General features: G+C 45.0%; 1 protein-coding gene across 6 annotated transcripts in view; it reads left to right on the top strand.

Moving 5' to 3' along the window:
* PTPN13 (protein tyrosine phosphatase non-receptor type 13) overlaps positions 1-15278 on the top strand; it is a 1388150-nt gene that overhangs the window by 1142965 nt on the left and 229907 nt on the right. For all 6 annotated transcript variants that reach the window (XM_069630435.1, XM_069630437.1, XM_069630436.1 and 3 more), the window contains one exon: positions 2219-2372. In XM_069630435.1, the coding sequence (XP_069486536.1) occupies positions 2219-2372 (154 nt within the window). The remainder of the gene's footprint in view (positions 1-2218; positions 2373-15278) is intronic.

Raw genomic sequence — 15278 nt, forward strand, 5'->3', positions numbered from 1 at the left:
ACGTTTTTCACCTAGCATGCAGTCCTGCTGCAGTCAGGCCAGTCACAATCCTGCAATCGTGGGGCATCTGCTTGGCTGAACATAATGGTAGGTGTGACGCTGCACAGGAGTATGTCCTGCAGCACAAAGATTTTCTTTGTTTTTTGTTTGGAGTCCAAGAGGTTCCACATAGATTACATAGAGGTTGAGAGACTAGCGTGGCATCACAGGTATGGGCCAATTGCTTCTCAGCTTGTCTAGAAAAAGGATGTGGCCGCAATTGATAGGCAACATAGCCTGCTGGCGTAGTAGTGGGCTGGGTCAGCATGTGGCAGCTGTGGGGGAGCTCATGTGGTGTGAGCGAGTTAAATGCAAGAACTGTGTTTGTATCTGAGTATGTATGCAGAAATGCATGCATGTGAAGGGGTTGTCTGCAAGTGTCCACGCGTGATTGTGTCTGCACGGACATGAGTGCAGTGTTTATGTATGAGCATGCGATTGCAGTTTTTGTGTAATGCGTGTGCATGCAGGTAGGATAGAACAATGCACTGGCAGTAAAATTGAAATCCAATGTAAACAATGTCTTTAGGTGCAGGGACAGGAGGGACGAGGCACCAAGATTGAAACCTGAGATGCAGCATAGGTATTTTAATGCATTATGGGCAAAGCCAATATGACTGAGTGTGCGATTAGGTGGGAATACTGGCATTTATTGGCATAACAAGCTTCCTCATGTTTTCGTGAACTAGTATTCATGGATTATGCCAATGGTGATATTGAACATATTGGTGAGGCCAGCTTGGGCATTCGCTCTTGCACTGGCATAATGGACAAAGCTGGCGTGTTTTGGGAATACTGGCACTATGGGCAAGGCCAACAAGAGTGTGTTATTACATGTTAATAATAACATATATTGCCAAAGAAAGCATGAAACTGTCTTCGATGGCAGAATAAAGGCATATATTTTGGTCAAAGGCAGTATCAAATGTGTTGGAAAATGCTCCTGTGTACTTAAGATTACCTGGCATTTACTGGATTATTTTAGTATTAAGATCTAAAACTGATTGTCAGAAATTAGGTAAAATAACATATCATTTATGAAAAAGAAAATGTGCTGAAAAAGTACAATTTTAACCCTTTATTTGAAAACATGCCATCTGGAAGATCACCATTGTATACACCTTAATTGTATAGAGCTCCCTTGCTGCGTTTGGTTACTCAAGTTCATTCAGGAGAAATATTTGCAGCCCTCTAATCATAAATTTCATGAGATTCCACTGGGGGGGGGGATTAGAGGGAGGGAGGGTGTGTGTGTGTGTGTGTGTGTACGTGTGTACGTGTGTGTGTGTACAACACCACAGCAGTACATTTTGATATCCTGCATGGGCATGTCTTACAGAGGCATTGATGCGTTAGTGGCAAAGCCAACATGACTGAGTGTGACCTAGGGTGGAACCAAATACTGAAATAGGGTATGCATTCTTCCGTTGGTATTAGTCTATTATGGGCAAAGCCAACATAAGTGTGTTTTTGCATGGCAATACTGGCATATATTACCACTGCTGGCATGGAAATGTCTTCTTAAACTGGCATATATTGTGGGCTCGAGCAGCATGAAAAGGTCTCCTTATATTGGCATATACCGTAGGAAAAGGCATCCTGGAAATGCATTGTAAAATGCTGCTGTGTACTCTTGGTGAACTGATTTCTATTGGATTTTTTGGCGATAGTGTATTCTAAAATGTACCACTTCAACCCATTATTTGAAACATTTTATTTGAAGAGAGAACCTCTTCCCTTAGCCCCTTCCTTGTTGGATTGGGTGCCACCTGTACTTTAGGTCACTCACAGACAGGAAATATTCACTCACCTGCAATGACAAAATTTGCCAGCCTCCTCTGAAGACAAGTCGATGCAATTGCTTCTGAAAACACAGGAAAGAGAGTTACAATACATTTCCTTCAGTTCTTTAGGACATTTTTAAATGGACAATTTTATTGCTCTCGATTTTTTGGAAGTCTTTACCTCTTATGATTGGAAGCCTCTACCTAGAGATGCCCATTTCCACAGAAGAACTTAACATAAATTAAAAAGTTGTATATCCCGTCTATATCTTTTGTGTAATTTCAATAAGTAAAACTATGGGAAGATTATAAATGTATGGAGGAGCACTTTACTGTGTGTATAATCTCATTATAATTTGCGGAAATAGCCATTGAGTGCATACTTTGTTTTTCAGGTGAACGGGGAAGGAATGATTGGTGTTTCCCATGCAAAAGCTGTGTCAAGTCTTCGAAATGCAAGAGGGCGGATAGACTTGGATGTGGCAAGGGAAGCTCCACCGAACAATACAAATTGGTCACCTAATTATTACAAATACAATGGCAGCTCTGGTAAGAAAAACATTTGCAGAAAATATTCACTTATGAAAAATAACATCTGCATGCATAACTGTTCGGTATTGCTGCTCTCTCCTTGGTGCAGAGTGCCAGTGTGTCAGAGTGCCATTATGTGTTTGAGTATCTAGTCTCTACAATCATATTTGACATCCTCCTCCCAAAATGACATACATTCCATAAGGTGTGTGATCAAACAAATGTGTTCTCTGATTTCACCATTTATTTGCAATAGGGCAATTGCTACACACTTACATCGTGAAAATGTGCCCTAGATCATTTACTTTTCAGACATTGGTGTAACTTTTGAAACTAAGATCAATGTAAATGTCAGCTATGCAAATGACTGTAACCTGGATCATCACAAGGAGTTCCCATTCACATTTAAAGACTTTCTAAGACTGCCTTTGTCCAAAACTGGGAAATTTTCATTCTATTATGAATACCAACAATGTGTGTGGCCCTGTGTTCTATTCAGAAACTCTGTGAACTACCATTAGTTCAGGGGTCTGCAAACAGTCAAGATATTTTGCACCACACCTCCCATGATCCTGATCATTCACTGTGCTGTCTAGGGATGATTGATGCTTTAGTAAAAAGAAAACATCTGGATAGCCAGAAGCTGCAGAAATAGCTGGGGATCCTTCTGCTTTACTTCACTTGCCTATTTTGCTCATCCGTATGTGGAAATTGACTAGTCCCTAAGACTGTCCGTACTAAGAGACTTTCTCTCTCTTTTAAAATTCTTGCATTTTTAAAATTTGCTCACATCATCCTACAGGGAAGTGCAGTTAGGATAATTTGCATCCTTATAACTTTTCACCAGATGGCTTTTTGGATACTTTAACGAAATGCCTAAGACAAGCTGGTAGCAGCTGTGTGATTTTTACTTCTTTTGTGTTATTATTCTCGTGCACTTTTGCATTCAACACAAATGGCTACTAAAGGTGGTTAGAACCCTAAAGGGCAGTGCCATGAGATTTTCGCTTGTTCTTTGGTCTTCTTCCTGCCTTCTCATGTCAGGTAATGCCATATATAGTGACCCCTTCCCCAGTGAAAGATGATGCTTTCATGGGCAAGTGGGCTTTGTGTGTGTGTGTGTGTGGGGGCGAGAGGAGGGGGCTGGGACTGTCTGGAACCAGTCCGCATCCTCTGACCCCTGAAAGTCTGTTGCTGGACGGATGTGATGACCAGTGGTTGTCCAGGGTTGGACAGCCCTGGGCTGTTTGAATGGTGCAGATTTTCACCATTGGTGGGCTTGGGCTACTTCCCAGCCTGAATCTTGGATAAAATGAGTGCTCCTGCAGCTATTCGACAGATTATCGTTGGAACCAAGACTTCTGCGAAGAAGAGTAGCCCACTGACGACCCGAGGACCACCCCTGCAGCTGACCACCATCGACTGCATAGATTGACCTGGTGAAACCCTGCTTCTGCCTGATCTCAGAAGACGCTCAGTGCTTTAAGCCTTGGAGAGGTGGGAACAACCAATCTCGGCCCCTGCTCACTAATCCAAGCCTTCGAATGTCTCCCTGGACTACCCAGTGGATTGTCCAGCTCCCTTTTCAGCTACTGTGCTGCAGCAGTCACTGTTTCGAACAGAGCATTGGCACTCATAGGATCTTTAACTAATTGTCATAAGTTGCCTCTCATCGCAATTTCAGCCTTCTCACGACAAAAGGAAATGAACTGGGACTGCCTCTGTGTTCACCACCAGAAGATAGTCTGTCGCCACCTGACCTTGGTGACCTCCTCTTGATCCATCCTTCTACAGTTCTGTGAGGTGTCATGAAGGGTCTGCATCGCCTAGGACCGCACCTATTCTTCATATGAGGGTCTTCTTCAAAATGTTGCCTGGAACTGTCTGGCGAGAACCGCAACCAGCTCCTGACATGAGAAAAAGTGGCTTCTGAACCCGCAACCCCTGGGCTTCCATCATCCGAAACACAATAATACCTCAAGATCCCGTTGTAAGGAACTCATGGTGGCAACAGTAAACAGACACAAGTGATCACAGTTCAAGTGTGTTTATTGAACTTTATAATGGATCAGATAAACATCTAATCTAAAACTAAATCTAAGATTTACGAACTACGACCTACGACCATCAAATAATATTAAGGCAGTCCTAGTGGTGACTTGTCAAATAAAAAGGGCCTATACTAAAAAAGCTATTGCCAATCCTTACCACTAAATTACAAAAAGAGTGTCGGATAATGTTCAGAAATGAAAGAAGTGTTTACAAAATGATAAGTCAGGATGGTATGGCTGGGTCTCCCTTCCCTGCGTTTTTAGCACGGGACAGGGCAGGACTTCTGAGCACAGCACACTCCTCAGCCTGTACAGCACGAGGTTCACAATTCCAGTTCAATGATACCAGAACCTTCAAGGGCCAAGTCTCTTTTCTACAAAGTCTCTTGCCTCAGAAGGCCTGATGGATCAAAACAACAAACAAACAAAAGTTCCTTTGGTAATCTTTCACCTTGGGCGATTGCTCTTGGCCCCTTGGATCTCCCTCCGCCGGGCTTGGATCCTCCTTGCAACTTGAGTCTCCCTCCATCGGGTTCACTGTGGCCTTTCAAATGCAGCTTGCAAAATTCAAGAGCTTTAATGTCTTTTCAAACAACTTCCTACTGATGACAACTCTCGGCCGGGGTCACTCTTGTCGTACAATGTTCACGTGTGTATTATGCTTCACCCCAACTCACAGGCATCCCTCTGTCGGGTTCACATCTGCTGATCTCACATTTCACTTTGCTTTATCACGATACAGGATTTACTTGTCTTAGTTTTTCCCTTGGCAATGGGTCGAAGACTTTCGAGTGTTCAGGGGATTTGACGTGACCACTCTGACAGCTCATGCCGCTCTCTCCTAGGGCCTTGCAGTTTTAACACAAAAGGGACAGCGAGAGTCCTTCGAATGAGCGCGCCTACGGTGCCTGATCGCTCTGCAGCTGGCCCTCCTCAAACACACACAAGTTCTTTGTTTTGAAGTTCTTGTGTTCATCTAATGTTGCCACTAGCAACCTTGGGCTCAAACACAGTTCAGTTTCCTATCAGCTTCCTCCGACTCACCGATTGTGTTGAGTCTGCTTGGCTTGCTGCTGGAGTGGGTGCTTGCTGGAACCAGCTATAACAGTCCACTCCTAGGGCGATTTTAACCTCTGTTTCTAGGACAGGGTGTGAAAAGATCCCTTAACTGTGAGTTTTTGCGGAGTTCATGGAAGAAATTGAATGCATTTCTAAGAATGGATGCGCTAAAAGATCCTGGGACATCAGTCTGGATGAATCTGAGCATTAAACTAGAGGGTAAAGATATATTTTGGCCCAAATGGTTTTTTTGTGGTGTAAAAAGGATGGAGAAGAGCGGTCTAATGGAGAATTCTGATTGCTGGGCTTGTGTGCACGAAACTGGCACCCTAGAACATATGCTATGGGATTGTAGGAGAGTGAGCGGATTCTGGCTGGAGTTTGATACGATCTGTGAGAAAGTTTTGGGTGAAAGAATCGATTTGGATTTCCAAACCCTGGTGCTGGGAGCGATGAGATTTTGGGTGATCTAACTGTATGCCAGAAAAAATGGGTGTTTAGAGGCGCGAAGATGGGGAAAAATCTATCTTAGTTGGCTGGAAGACTGCTGCATACGTAAAGATTGAGACATGGATCACAGAAATGCATAATTTGGCGGAGATGGAGCGACTGTTATATAGATCAGAAATTAAACTTGCATTGTTTGAGAATATATGGGGGAAATTTCTCTCATTATACTAGATTTATGATGAACTTTTGTGAACCTGTGGGTGGGTGGGTGTTTGGGGGGGGTGGGTGAGTGTTGGACTTTATTCAATGTACAGATGATGGTGTATATAGTTCTTTATTTTAGTTTAATCTGATGTGTCCGGTTTTTGTATATCTTGTTAACCAAAATAAAATGTAAAATAAATAAATAAAGGACAGTAGCCAGCATGCCTCCCTGACTGTATTATCAATGCGGGAGGCCCCCGTGCACCATTGACATCTGTTTGGCCAAACGTCAGCTAAGCTTCCCGGTCTTGTAATTCCTTTTTCTGGGGGCTTCGCGGTTCTGAGTTGAAAAGGGCAAGGGTAGTTCCCGCTTCGTTGTCCTTCCTGGTCTCGCTGCATTTCTCCTCCGTTTGAACTGCTTTTTTCGGTCTATCTGTTTCCTTGTGCGTTCAGCCTTGCTCATAGTATGCTCTCGTGCTCCACCTTTTATCCCTGTGGGGAACGTTCAGGGTGGTCGGGTGTGTGTGGTTATTGTTAATTGCCTGACTCTGCCTGACCCGTATATTGGGACATGTCAGGTGAATTGCTCTGGTACTAGTCCGTTGTCTGTTACGGTGTAAGAAAGGGTTCATGTCAGAAAAGGGGGGGTAGAGCTTCTAAGTATCTACAGGTTAGGTTGGGGAAAAGGTGTTACAAGGAAGGGGGTACTGCGTCGCAACCGTCTGTGTCCCACTTCCACTTCCGAAGATCCCTAATCCAGGGGATCCTCCCCCACTGGTCCACCCCCAGGAACTGGATCCAATATCGATGGCTGTGTCCTGGCCACCTGTATGACAGATCTCCGGAGACTAGCGGGTGAAACACTGCCAGGTTTCTTACACCGTATAATGTTAAATAATTGTTATTTAGTATCTTAAAAACATCAATAATTTAACCAAGTAACATATCAATGAGTTACAAAGAAAAAAAGCATTTCTAGTGATAACAATCGGGTTAAAACCGTTCATTTATGAATACCTGAATTCATATGAATAAGAAATAAGTGTATCAAGGAAAAACAGTTGATTAATACTTAGTCATTTTAAACGGAATTATGAAATTAATGTCGGAGATAGAAAATCTTTGGTGCAGGCAAACAGATCCAACAAATGTGTTTATCAACATATAATTAATCTGTAAAAATACATGACAAAAACAGACAAAAAATTGACATAACGCAACACATGGAAGGAGAGAAAGGGAATAGCTTACAGTAGTAAGAGTAATCATTGTTTATGCTGTATGTATACAAAAGCAATATAAAAGTCAAATTATTTTAACGCATGGCAGCATTGGGAGTATTTAGATCATTTACAAATATATTACATTTCTCATTATATTTTTTCATGTCACTTAATTAGTTTGCACAACATTTTTTAATACAATGCACATAAATATGATTCCAGGAAGACATTCATGATAATTTATCAAAACACATCCAGCTGGATGAAATGAGATGAATACCAATCACAAGAGTTTACGGGAAGTAATTTCAGCAATATTGGAATTGCCAAATGGTCCGACAATTAGTTTGTTTAGATTGAGTTGTGCTTTGAATTTAAAGATTTTTTGCAAGGCTAGGCAAACCTCCTTCCAAAATTCTAAAACGTATCTACAATTAAAAATAGAATATTTGAAATCTCAGTTGGCTTCTTTACAGGACCAACAAAGATTCTGTGTGTTCGGAGACAACTCGGAAATTCGTTTTGGGGTAAGAAAAAACTTGTTCAGAGTAATAAAATATCAACACAGTTGCCATTATATAAAAAGACATGAGTTACTTAAAGCACAACCTTGATCTCTAATGGGTATGCCCGTCAACGATTACATACCACTTCCTCACAATGAGTCTATAGTTATCTTCTGGCAGCACAATCATATACCCCAAAGGGGAGGCATGGTTACATATCTGCACTTAGTGACATATATGTACACTGCATGATCAGACAATGATTCATGTTGTATGTGTAATCTGAAACCATAAAAACAGAACAGACATGTTACTTTCCAGTAACAAAAACTGAGCTACTTAAAATGCATAATAAGTGAGGGTGATAATGAAGGTACCAAGTACTCGCTGTTATTTATTGGCTGACTTTACTTAGTTTGAACCATAAATTACAGCCTTACAATGACGTGCAGATCAGCAACCATGAGTCTGCTCCTGTGCTATGTTGTGTGTACACTGAATGAACCCGAGTGCCATGTTAATGGAGAAGCCCAAGCAATACAACTAGCATCTGAGGGTTGGAATAGATGAAGAGTGCAGGTTATGCTTCCAATGCTGTTGCTGCTGTTCTTGTCACAAATATTGTAGCACTCTATTACACAAGAAAGCGTTCCCAAGTCCCAGAATGTGGATGTATGAGAATCCTGAAAGGAGCCGCTATGAGTACTATACACAGTACTCTTACGTCCTGTCCCCTTTCCTCCATACTGCATGGCTGTCCCTCGCTAGGGACGGGAGACAGAACCTTTTTCACCAGAAAAAACCTTCTTCCCCTTTAAATTTAGAGGCGTGCAGGGGCACGGCCCTAGGAGCATGAGCTCCCCTAACTCCGCCCACCAGCACCACTCCTAAGTCCCCTTTTCTGTGTCGACGGGAATGGGCCGATTCACCTGCCAAGCCATTACAAAAGGGAAAAGACCAAATGCAATTCAGACTTGGCCTGTGAGAAACCTGAGGGTGTTCTTCCAATTAGACTTCGAGAATCCCTTATTCAGGTGGCCAGGGAAGAGCAGGCGCTCTCAGATCCCAGCCCTGGGGGTGGACGAGCGAAGGAGGATCACCTTGGTAGGGTAGCCTGGGGTTATGCTCGAGGGAATGCCCCAGGTGAGGCTCGGTATTATACCAGAGAAAGGGACGAGGACGTTAAGGCTTTTATAGGCTGTACCAACTCAACCTCCCTTCCACCCAACAAACCTCCTTCACCCAGCCAGAATCCAACCCCCCCCGCATCTGGTAAATCCATTATAAACCCTATTGCACTTGAAAACCACATCTCCCAGAATCCCTGGTTCCCTGTTTCATACCCAAATACTCCCAGTCATTCTTCTCCACGTGATTATTCTTTCCCGAACTCCCAGTCTGCCTTGACAGAACACTACCGTTCCCACCGCCCCCCCTATTCATTTCACCAATCCTACAAATCATACCTTTACGAGCTAACCAACAACCCCATTCCGTATAACACCCTTTCCCCTTCCTACTCCATATGATACTTAGATACTCTAACTTCCCCCCTTTCCAACACAAACACTTTCTCACCCTGTAACAGACAACGGACTAACACCAGAGCCGTTCACCTAACTTGTCCCAAAACAAGGGTCAAACAGGGTCAGGCAATTGACAATAACCACGCACACCTGACAGCCCTTTACCTTTGCCACAGGGATACAAGGTGGAGCACGAGAGTGCACTACGAGCAAGGCCCAACGCACAAGGAGACATCTATTCCAGACCGGCAGTTCAAGCAGAGGAGAAAAGCAGAGAAACCTGAAAGGACGAAGAGGGAATTGCCCTTGCCCTTTTCAACTCAGATTCGCGAAACCTCAGCAAAAGGAATCATAAGAACGGGGAGTACAGCTGACGTGTGCTGTGACAGGTGTCAATGGTGCACAGGGACCTCCTGTGTTAATAACACTGGTGGGGAGGCATGCTGGCTACCGTGGTACAGTTGTTGACTCCAGAATCAAGACAAGTCAGTGGGTTCAGTACAGCCAGTGAGACGGAGAAAGCTGATAGCAAACCGAACTGTGTTGAGCCCAAGGTTGCAATTGGCAACATTATATGAACGCAAGGAACTTGTGAACAAAGAACTTGTGTGTGTTTGAACTTTTGGGAATGCCCAGAGAAGGGCCAGCTGCAAAGTGGTCATGAGTGCTCTTTCGAAGGACTCTGACTGGCCCCTTTGTTTTGTGTTGAAACTACAACTCGTAGAGGGCGCCGTGAGGTGTCAGAGTGGTCCTACAAGGGTCATGTCAAATCTCTTGTACAATCGAAAGTCTCTGACCTGTTACTGAGAGAAAGCTAGGGGAAGGGAACACCCTCGCTTTCTGATAAAATTGTGAACGTTGTGACCTAAGGCAAGTGTGAACCCGACGGAGGGATGCCGAACGAAAGCTAGGGGAAGGGAACCCCGCTTTGAGATGAGCAAATCTTGAGCTGCATTAGAAAAGTGAAGTGAACATTGTATTAAAGTGGCAATGTGAACCCGACGGAGGGATGCCAAGGGAAAAGCTAAGAGAAGTAAATCCTGCATCGTGATAAAACAAAGTGAACTGTGAAATTGGCAAATGTGAACCCGGTTGAGGGATGCCTGCAAATCGGGGTGAAGCATGATGCACCCGAGAACATTGTGTTGATATTAAGAATGAAAGGCCGTAGTGAATCCAACAGAGGGAGGCCCACGTTGCAAGAAGGATCCGAGCCTGGCGGAAGAAGATCAAAAAGGCAAAGAACAATCGCCCAAGGTGCAAGATCACTGAAGGAACTTTTGTTTGTTTGTTGTTTTGGTCCAGCAGGCCTTCTAAGGCAAGACACTTTGTAGAAAAAGAGACTAGGCCCCTGAAAGTCCTGGTATTGTTGAATGGAGTAGTGAATCTCATGCTGGAGAGGCCCAGGAGTGTGCTGTGCTCAGAAGTCCCGCCTTGTCCCATGCTTAAAACATGGGGAAGGGAGACCAGAGCCATACCATCCTGACCTATCATTTTGTGAACACTTCATTTTTTTCTAGTGAACATTATCCCACACTCTTTTGTGATTTAGTGGTAAGGATGGGTAATAGTTTCTTTTTGTATAGGCCCTTTTTATTTGACAAGACACCACTAGGACTGCCTTATTATTATTTTATTTTTGTAGCTTGATACCATTTTAGCTTTAGGTTTAGATTAGACGTTTTTCTCACCCATTCACACAGTTTAATAAACCCCCTTGAACTGCGATCACTTGTGTCTGTCTTCACTGTTGCCACCATGAGTTCCTTACAGGTCCCACTCCAAAAGGGGCAGTCCAGCCAAAAATGCTTGGTCACATTCCTTCTGCATGAGGCCACAAGCGTCCCCATACATGTTTCGGCCTTGTTGGGCCTCATCAGTGAGGAGTATGTGTCTTTAGGCCCAGCAGGCACAGGACACACATCTGGGCATAGCCGTCCATGACTAAGCAAAAAAAATTAGCTGATGGCTGGAAGGTTTACAACAAATCTTAATTTGTGGCATTGCTGTAACTAGTCTCTAGGGCCCAAGTGGACCGAGGGGGAATTTCAGGGTCAACAGTACCTGGATTCAGTTCTTGGTGGGCACCGAGTAGGGGCAAATATGGTCACTCTGTGCAGGAGAAGGCGTGCTCTCAATGATGCAGGTCAGAGCAGTCCCAGAATTGCTTCCCAGTTGAGCTAGGCCGAGTCAGGCTTTAGCCGCTGGGAGGGGTCGATGAGTGACGCTCCAGTAGTTTGAGTTGGCGAGCAACGGTCGTCGAAGTGGTTAATGGGGGCGTTGATGTGCAGGTCTATGAGGAGGCCATTCAAAGGGTTGCTGGGCTGAGCCATGGTAGTAACCCCTGGTCAGATTCGGTGTGCGACTCCCCCGTGATTTGGGTGCCGGGCTCGAGCAGTCGATTTGGACCTACCACGTAATGGGCTTAGCTAGGGCACGAGGCAGTGCCAAGCTGGTTCGAAGTGCAAGCAATAGTTTGACTTAGGGGAGGAGCGCAAAAGCCAGCACAGGCGCCTTACCTCGCATTCACAGTGAAATAAACACAGAGTGACTAGTTCGGTAGAACAGAGGGCTTCAGCTGGTATGGTGCTCTAGCTGCTGTGATGCCCACTCAGGGGACTCGAGGACAGGATAGTTCCATTCAGGGTCTGCTCTCCCAGCTTCAGGTGATTGTGGCACAGAGAGGTGGGTCCTTGTCCACAGCAAAGGTCACTCCTGATGTGTCCTGAGAGTGTGTTGTGGACAGACCTTATTTCAGCCTTGGGTGGCTCTTTCTTCACCTCAGCATGAGGGCTTTGGAAAGCACAACTTTCCCAAAGGAAGTCCAGTGAGTTATTCTGCGTGTGAATCTTTGTGTTTTGAGAGGATCTGAGAGAATCTTCATAAGGGTTAGGAGACCCTTCTTTTAAAGGCAAAAGTCCACAGGTGATTGGACTAAAGCTAGCCTGACTTAGTGGTCCAATCCATCCTTGAGTGGAGTGGACTTTGTCCTTCTGATGTCACACCCAGTGCTTTGCTCCAGAGGGAGGTGGAGGGGGCAGGATGTGGAGATGGAGAGAAACAAAATGGTGTAAGTCTCCTTCCATTGACCAGGGCCTCCTGCCTACTCTAATCCTGCTCCCTTCCCACTAAGAACAAAGACCCTTAGAGATGCAGCACCCTGGGGTGAGGCTACTCCTTTTGAATGGGGCGGCTCCTTTGATACCTTGGCCCAGACAGCTACCTCTGGTGGAGGCTGTTACTTGCCCTCACAAAGAGATCAAAGAAGAGACCCGGTCCTCCAGGTTCCTGTCATGGCAGTCTCGACCCGGCTGGCCAGAATACACATCACCTTCCACAGCAGAGCTGACTCACAGGAGTTGACACATGTGTGATATCAATTGGGTGGTGGTAGCCATGATTATATGTAGTACCATGCACCATTCCTAAACTCGGGCATAACTTTATTTTGAGTTTACCTTGCCACCAGCATAGGTTACTCATGATCATCGTAGATTAGGTATGGAGGGCATATCTTAAATGCCACCCCTTTGCGGTAGAAATTTGGCTTTTTTCTGCGGCTGTTTAGTGGGCATCTTGTCACCTTTGAATATGTTATACGCCATGAGCAGAGCAGGTGCTGCGTATCAGGCTACTGATGCAGCAAGGCACAGGTAAACTATGCTTTTGACATGGAGTTGATGAAAATGGGAATCTGGTTGGCAGATTACCCTTTTGGAGATAGACTTACTCACATAATTTTATGTATTAACAAAAATCTTTGGCAGATGACAATTCTTCACACTGTACATTATAAAACGTGACGTACGTCTCGCTCAGGAATTGATTAAAAAAACAGGACATTGATCAAAGGGGTCACATAATATGAAAGATGTGTCTCAAAGAAAGCACAAATTAAAGAAAAGATGAAGAGGGCAATTAGAAGGGGGCTTTGAGAAATGGTTACATCACTTCCCATTGCACATTTTGCAAAAACTAGTAGATGGGTGACACTGAGAAATGTAGCAGCTATCATTTATCTTGCAATGCTGTTCTTGCTATAAAAAATATTGGTGTGAGGAAAGACACGCACCACCACTAACTAGACCAGCACCATAATGACGCTATTTTAGTTTACAAAACATATTCTTTTTATTAGAGGTATGTTGTTTAGTAGCACACAGTAAGTGCTCCTATCAACAGCATGTATAAACACAAATATGAATCCCAGCAGGAGTAGGCGTGGCTTGTGGCCATGCTGTAAGCCGACCCATGGGATAGCTCCTGCTTGATCCGTCAACAATACGCTTGAAGAGACTGATTGCTGCATCCGTTTTTATCAGGCTTCGCTGTGACATTGCTGGAACAAGTGTGGGAAGATGCTGGAGAACTTTCAGAGCGGATGCCTGCAGGGATCGACAGAACGCTGCCCCGTAAGCGTAAGCCGGAGAGTGGAAAAACAAAATGGCGCCCATGCACACATTGGGCTGATGAGGGGACCGGAGCTGCGTGAGGGAGAAGCGGTCCACTGTTACTGCTGCCGGAGGAGTGCTAAAGCGAAGCAACAGCGCAGGACTGATTGCAGGGCTGCCCCCTTAAACTCCGAAAGGTGAGAGCGCTGTATGGGCATCCCTGCGCTGTGACGCAGATTAGCCTCCCGCGCGCACCGTTTGTGTGGGCGCGGTGAGGGAGAAAGCAACTGCCGGGGACCAGAAAGGAACCATTCTAACTCCCATGCAATTCGTAAATAGAGGCTTGGGGAGGCACAAGAAATAGGGGAATAATTGGTGCCCACGGACAGGGAGGCACACACACCCACACACACACACACACACACACACCCACCCCCAATGGATTTATCAGGATAATGAGCGGTGCCTTATTACATTCAGTGTGCTAATATAGGGCATGCCCTGGCACACAGGCCCCTAACCAACTCAGACTGTCACGGACAGCTCAACAATTTTCAAGAAAATGCACAGGATACGGCATTTCCTGATAGTCAAGAACAGTGCCCACCGTGTGCTAAATGCCTCCCAAGACCAATAAGCCAAGGCACAGCCACACAACATTAGACAATTATGCTACAAATATGCAGCGTACGCCGATAAAGGGCACGGCATCCCACCAGGATGAAAAGGGTGACATGGTAGGGATGCATAACCAGTCCTGCAGGCCATTGCTGACCTGAAAGTCTCCCAGGGCACACAAATAGAGAAAGTTAAAGTGGACGTTGGACTTCTACGCCAAGACGTGAGGAAACTGGCTCAGAGGACCACAAGTCTTGAACAAAAAACTACAGAAAATGCTAAGCAGATCCAGGGGACACACGCTGAAGTCCACGTCTGCATTGTTGGCCTGCCTGAGGGTGAAGAAGTCCCGGATCCTACAGCATACATAGAGAACGTGTTCCCCACAGGAAGTGGGGCCAGGCAACCTGTCACAAGGCTTTATGATTGAAAGGGCACACAGAGTCTTTACTAGACGTCTACCCCCGGGTGCCCCCCAGACCAATAATTGTGAAAGTCTTAAACTATAAAGATAGAGAGAAGATCCTGTCATACTACAGACAGGCATGCTACGAAGGGCATCGACAAACTTGGCTGTCTATACCGATTACACCTTTCAAGTACAAAAGAGCAGAGCAAACTTTACAGCGACAAAAGCACGACTTGGGATCAAAATACATGTTGTAGCCGGCTCTCTTAAAAGTTCAACAAAACAACCACGCTCTGTTCTTTGACAAGCCACAAGACGCACAAGCGTGGATGGATCAACAGGGAATAGGTCTGACAGCAGAGGAGGCGGAAGCCCGAGGAAACAGACAAGACCCCCAGAATAACCAGGGAGAAAAGCCTAGAGATAGTTTGCATCACTTGCCACGTCCGATGGACCCAACATCAACCACAGATAGCCAGTCGAGGAC

The sequence above is a fragment of the Ambystoma mexicanum genome, chromosome 6q (genome assembly GCF_040938575.1).
Source record: "Ambystoma mexicanum isolate Mex_15411 chromosome 6q, UKY_AmexF1_1, whole genome shotgun sequence".
NCBI classification, from domain to species: domain Eukaryota; kingdom Metazoa; phylum Chordata; class Amphibia; order Caudata; family Ambystomatidae; genus Ambystoma; species Ambystoma mexicanum.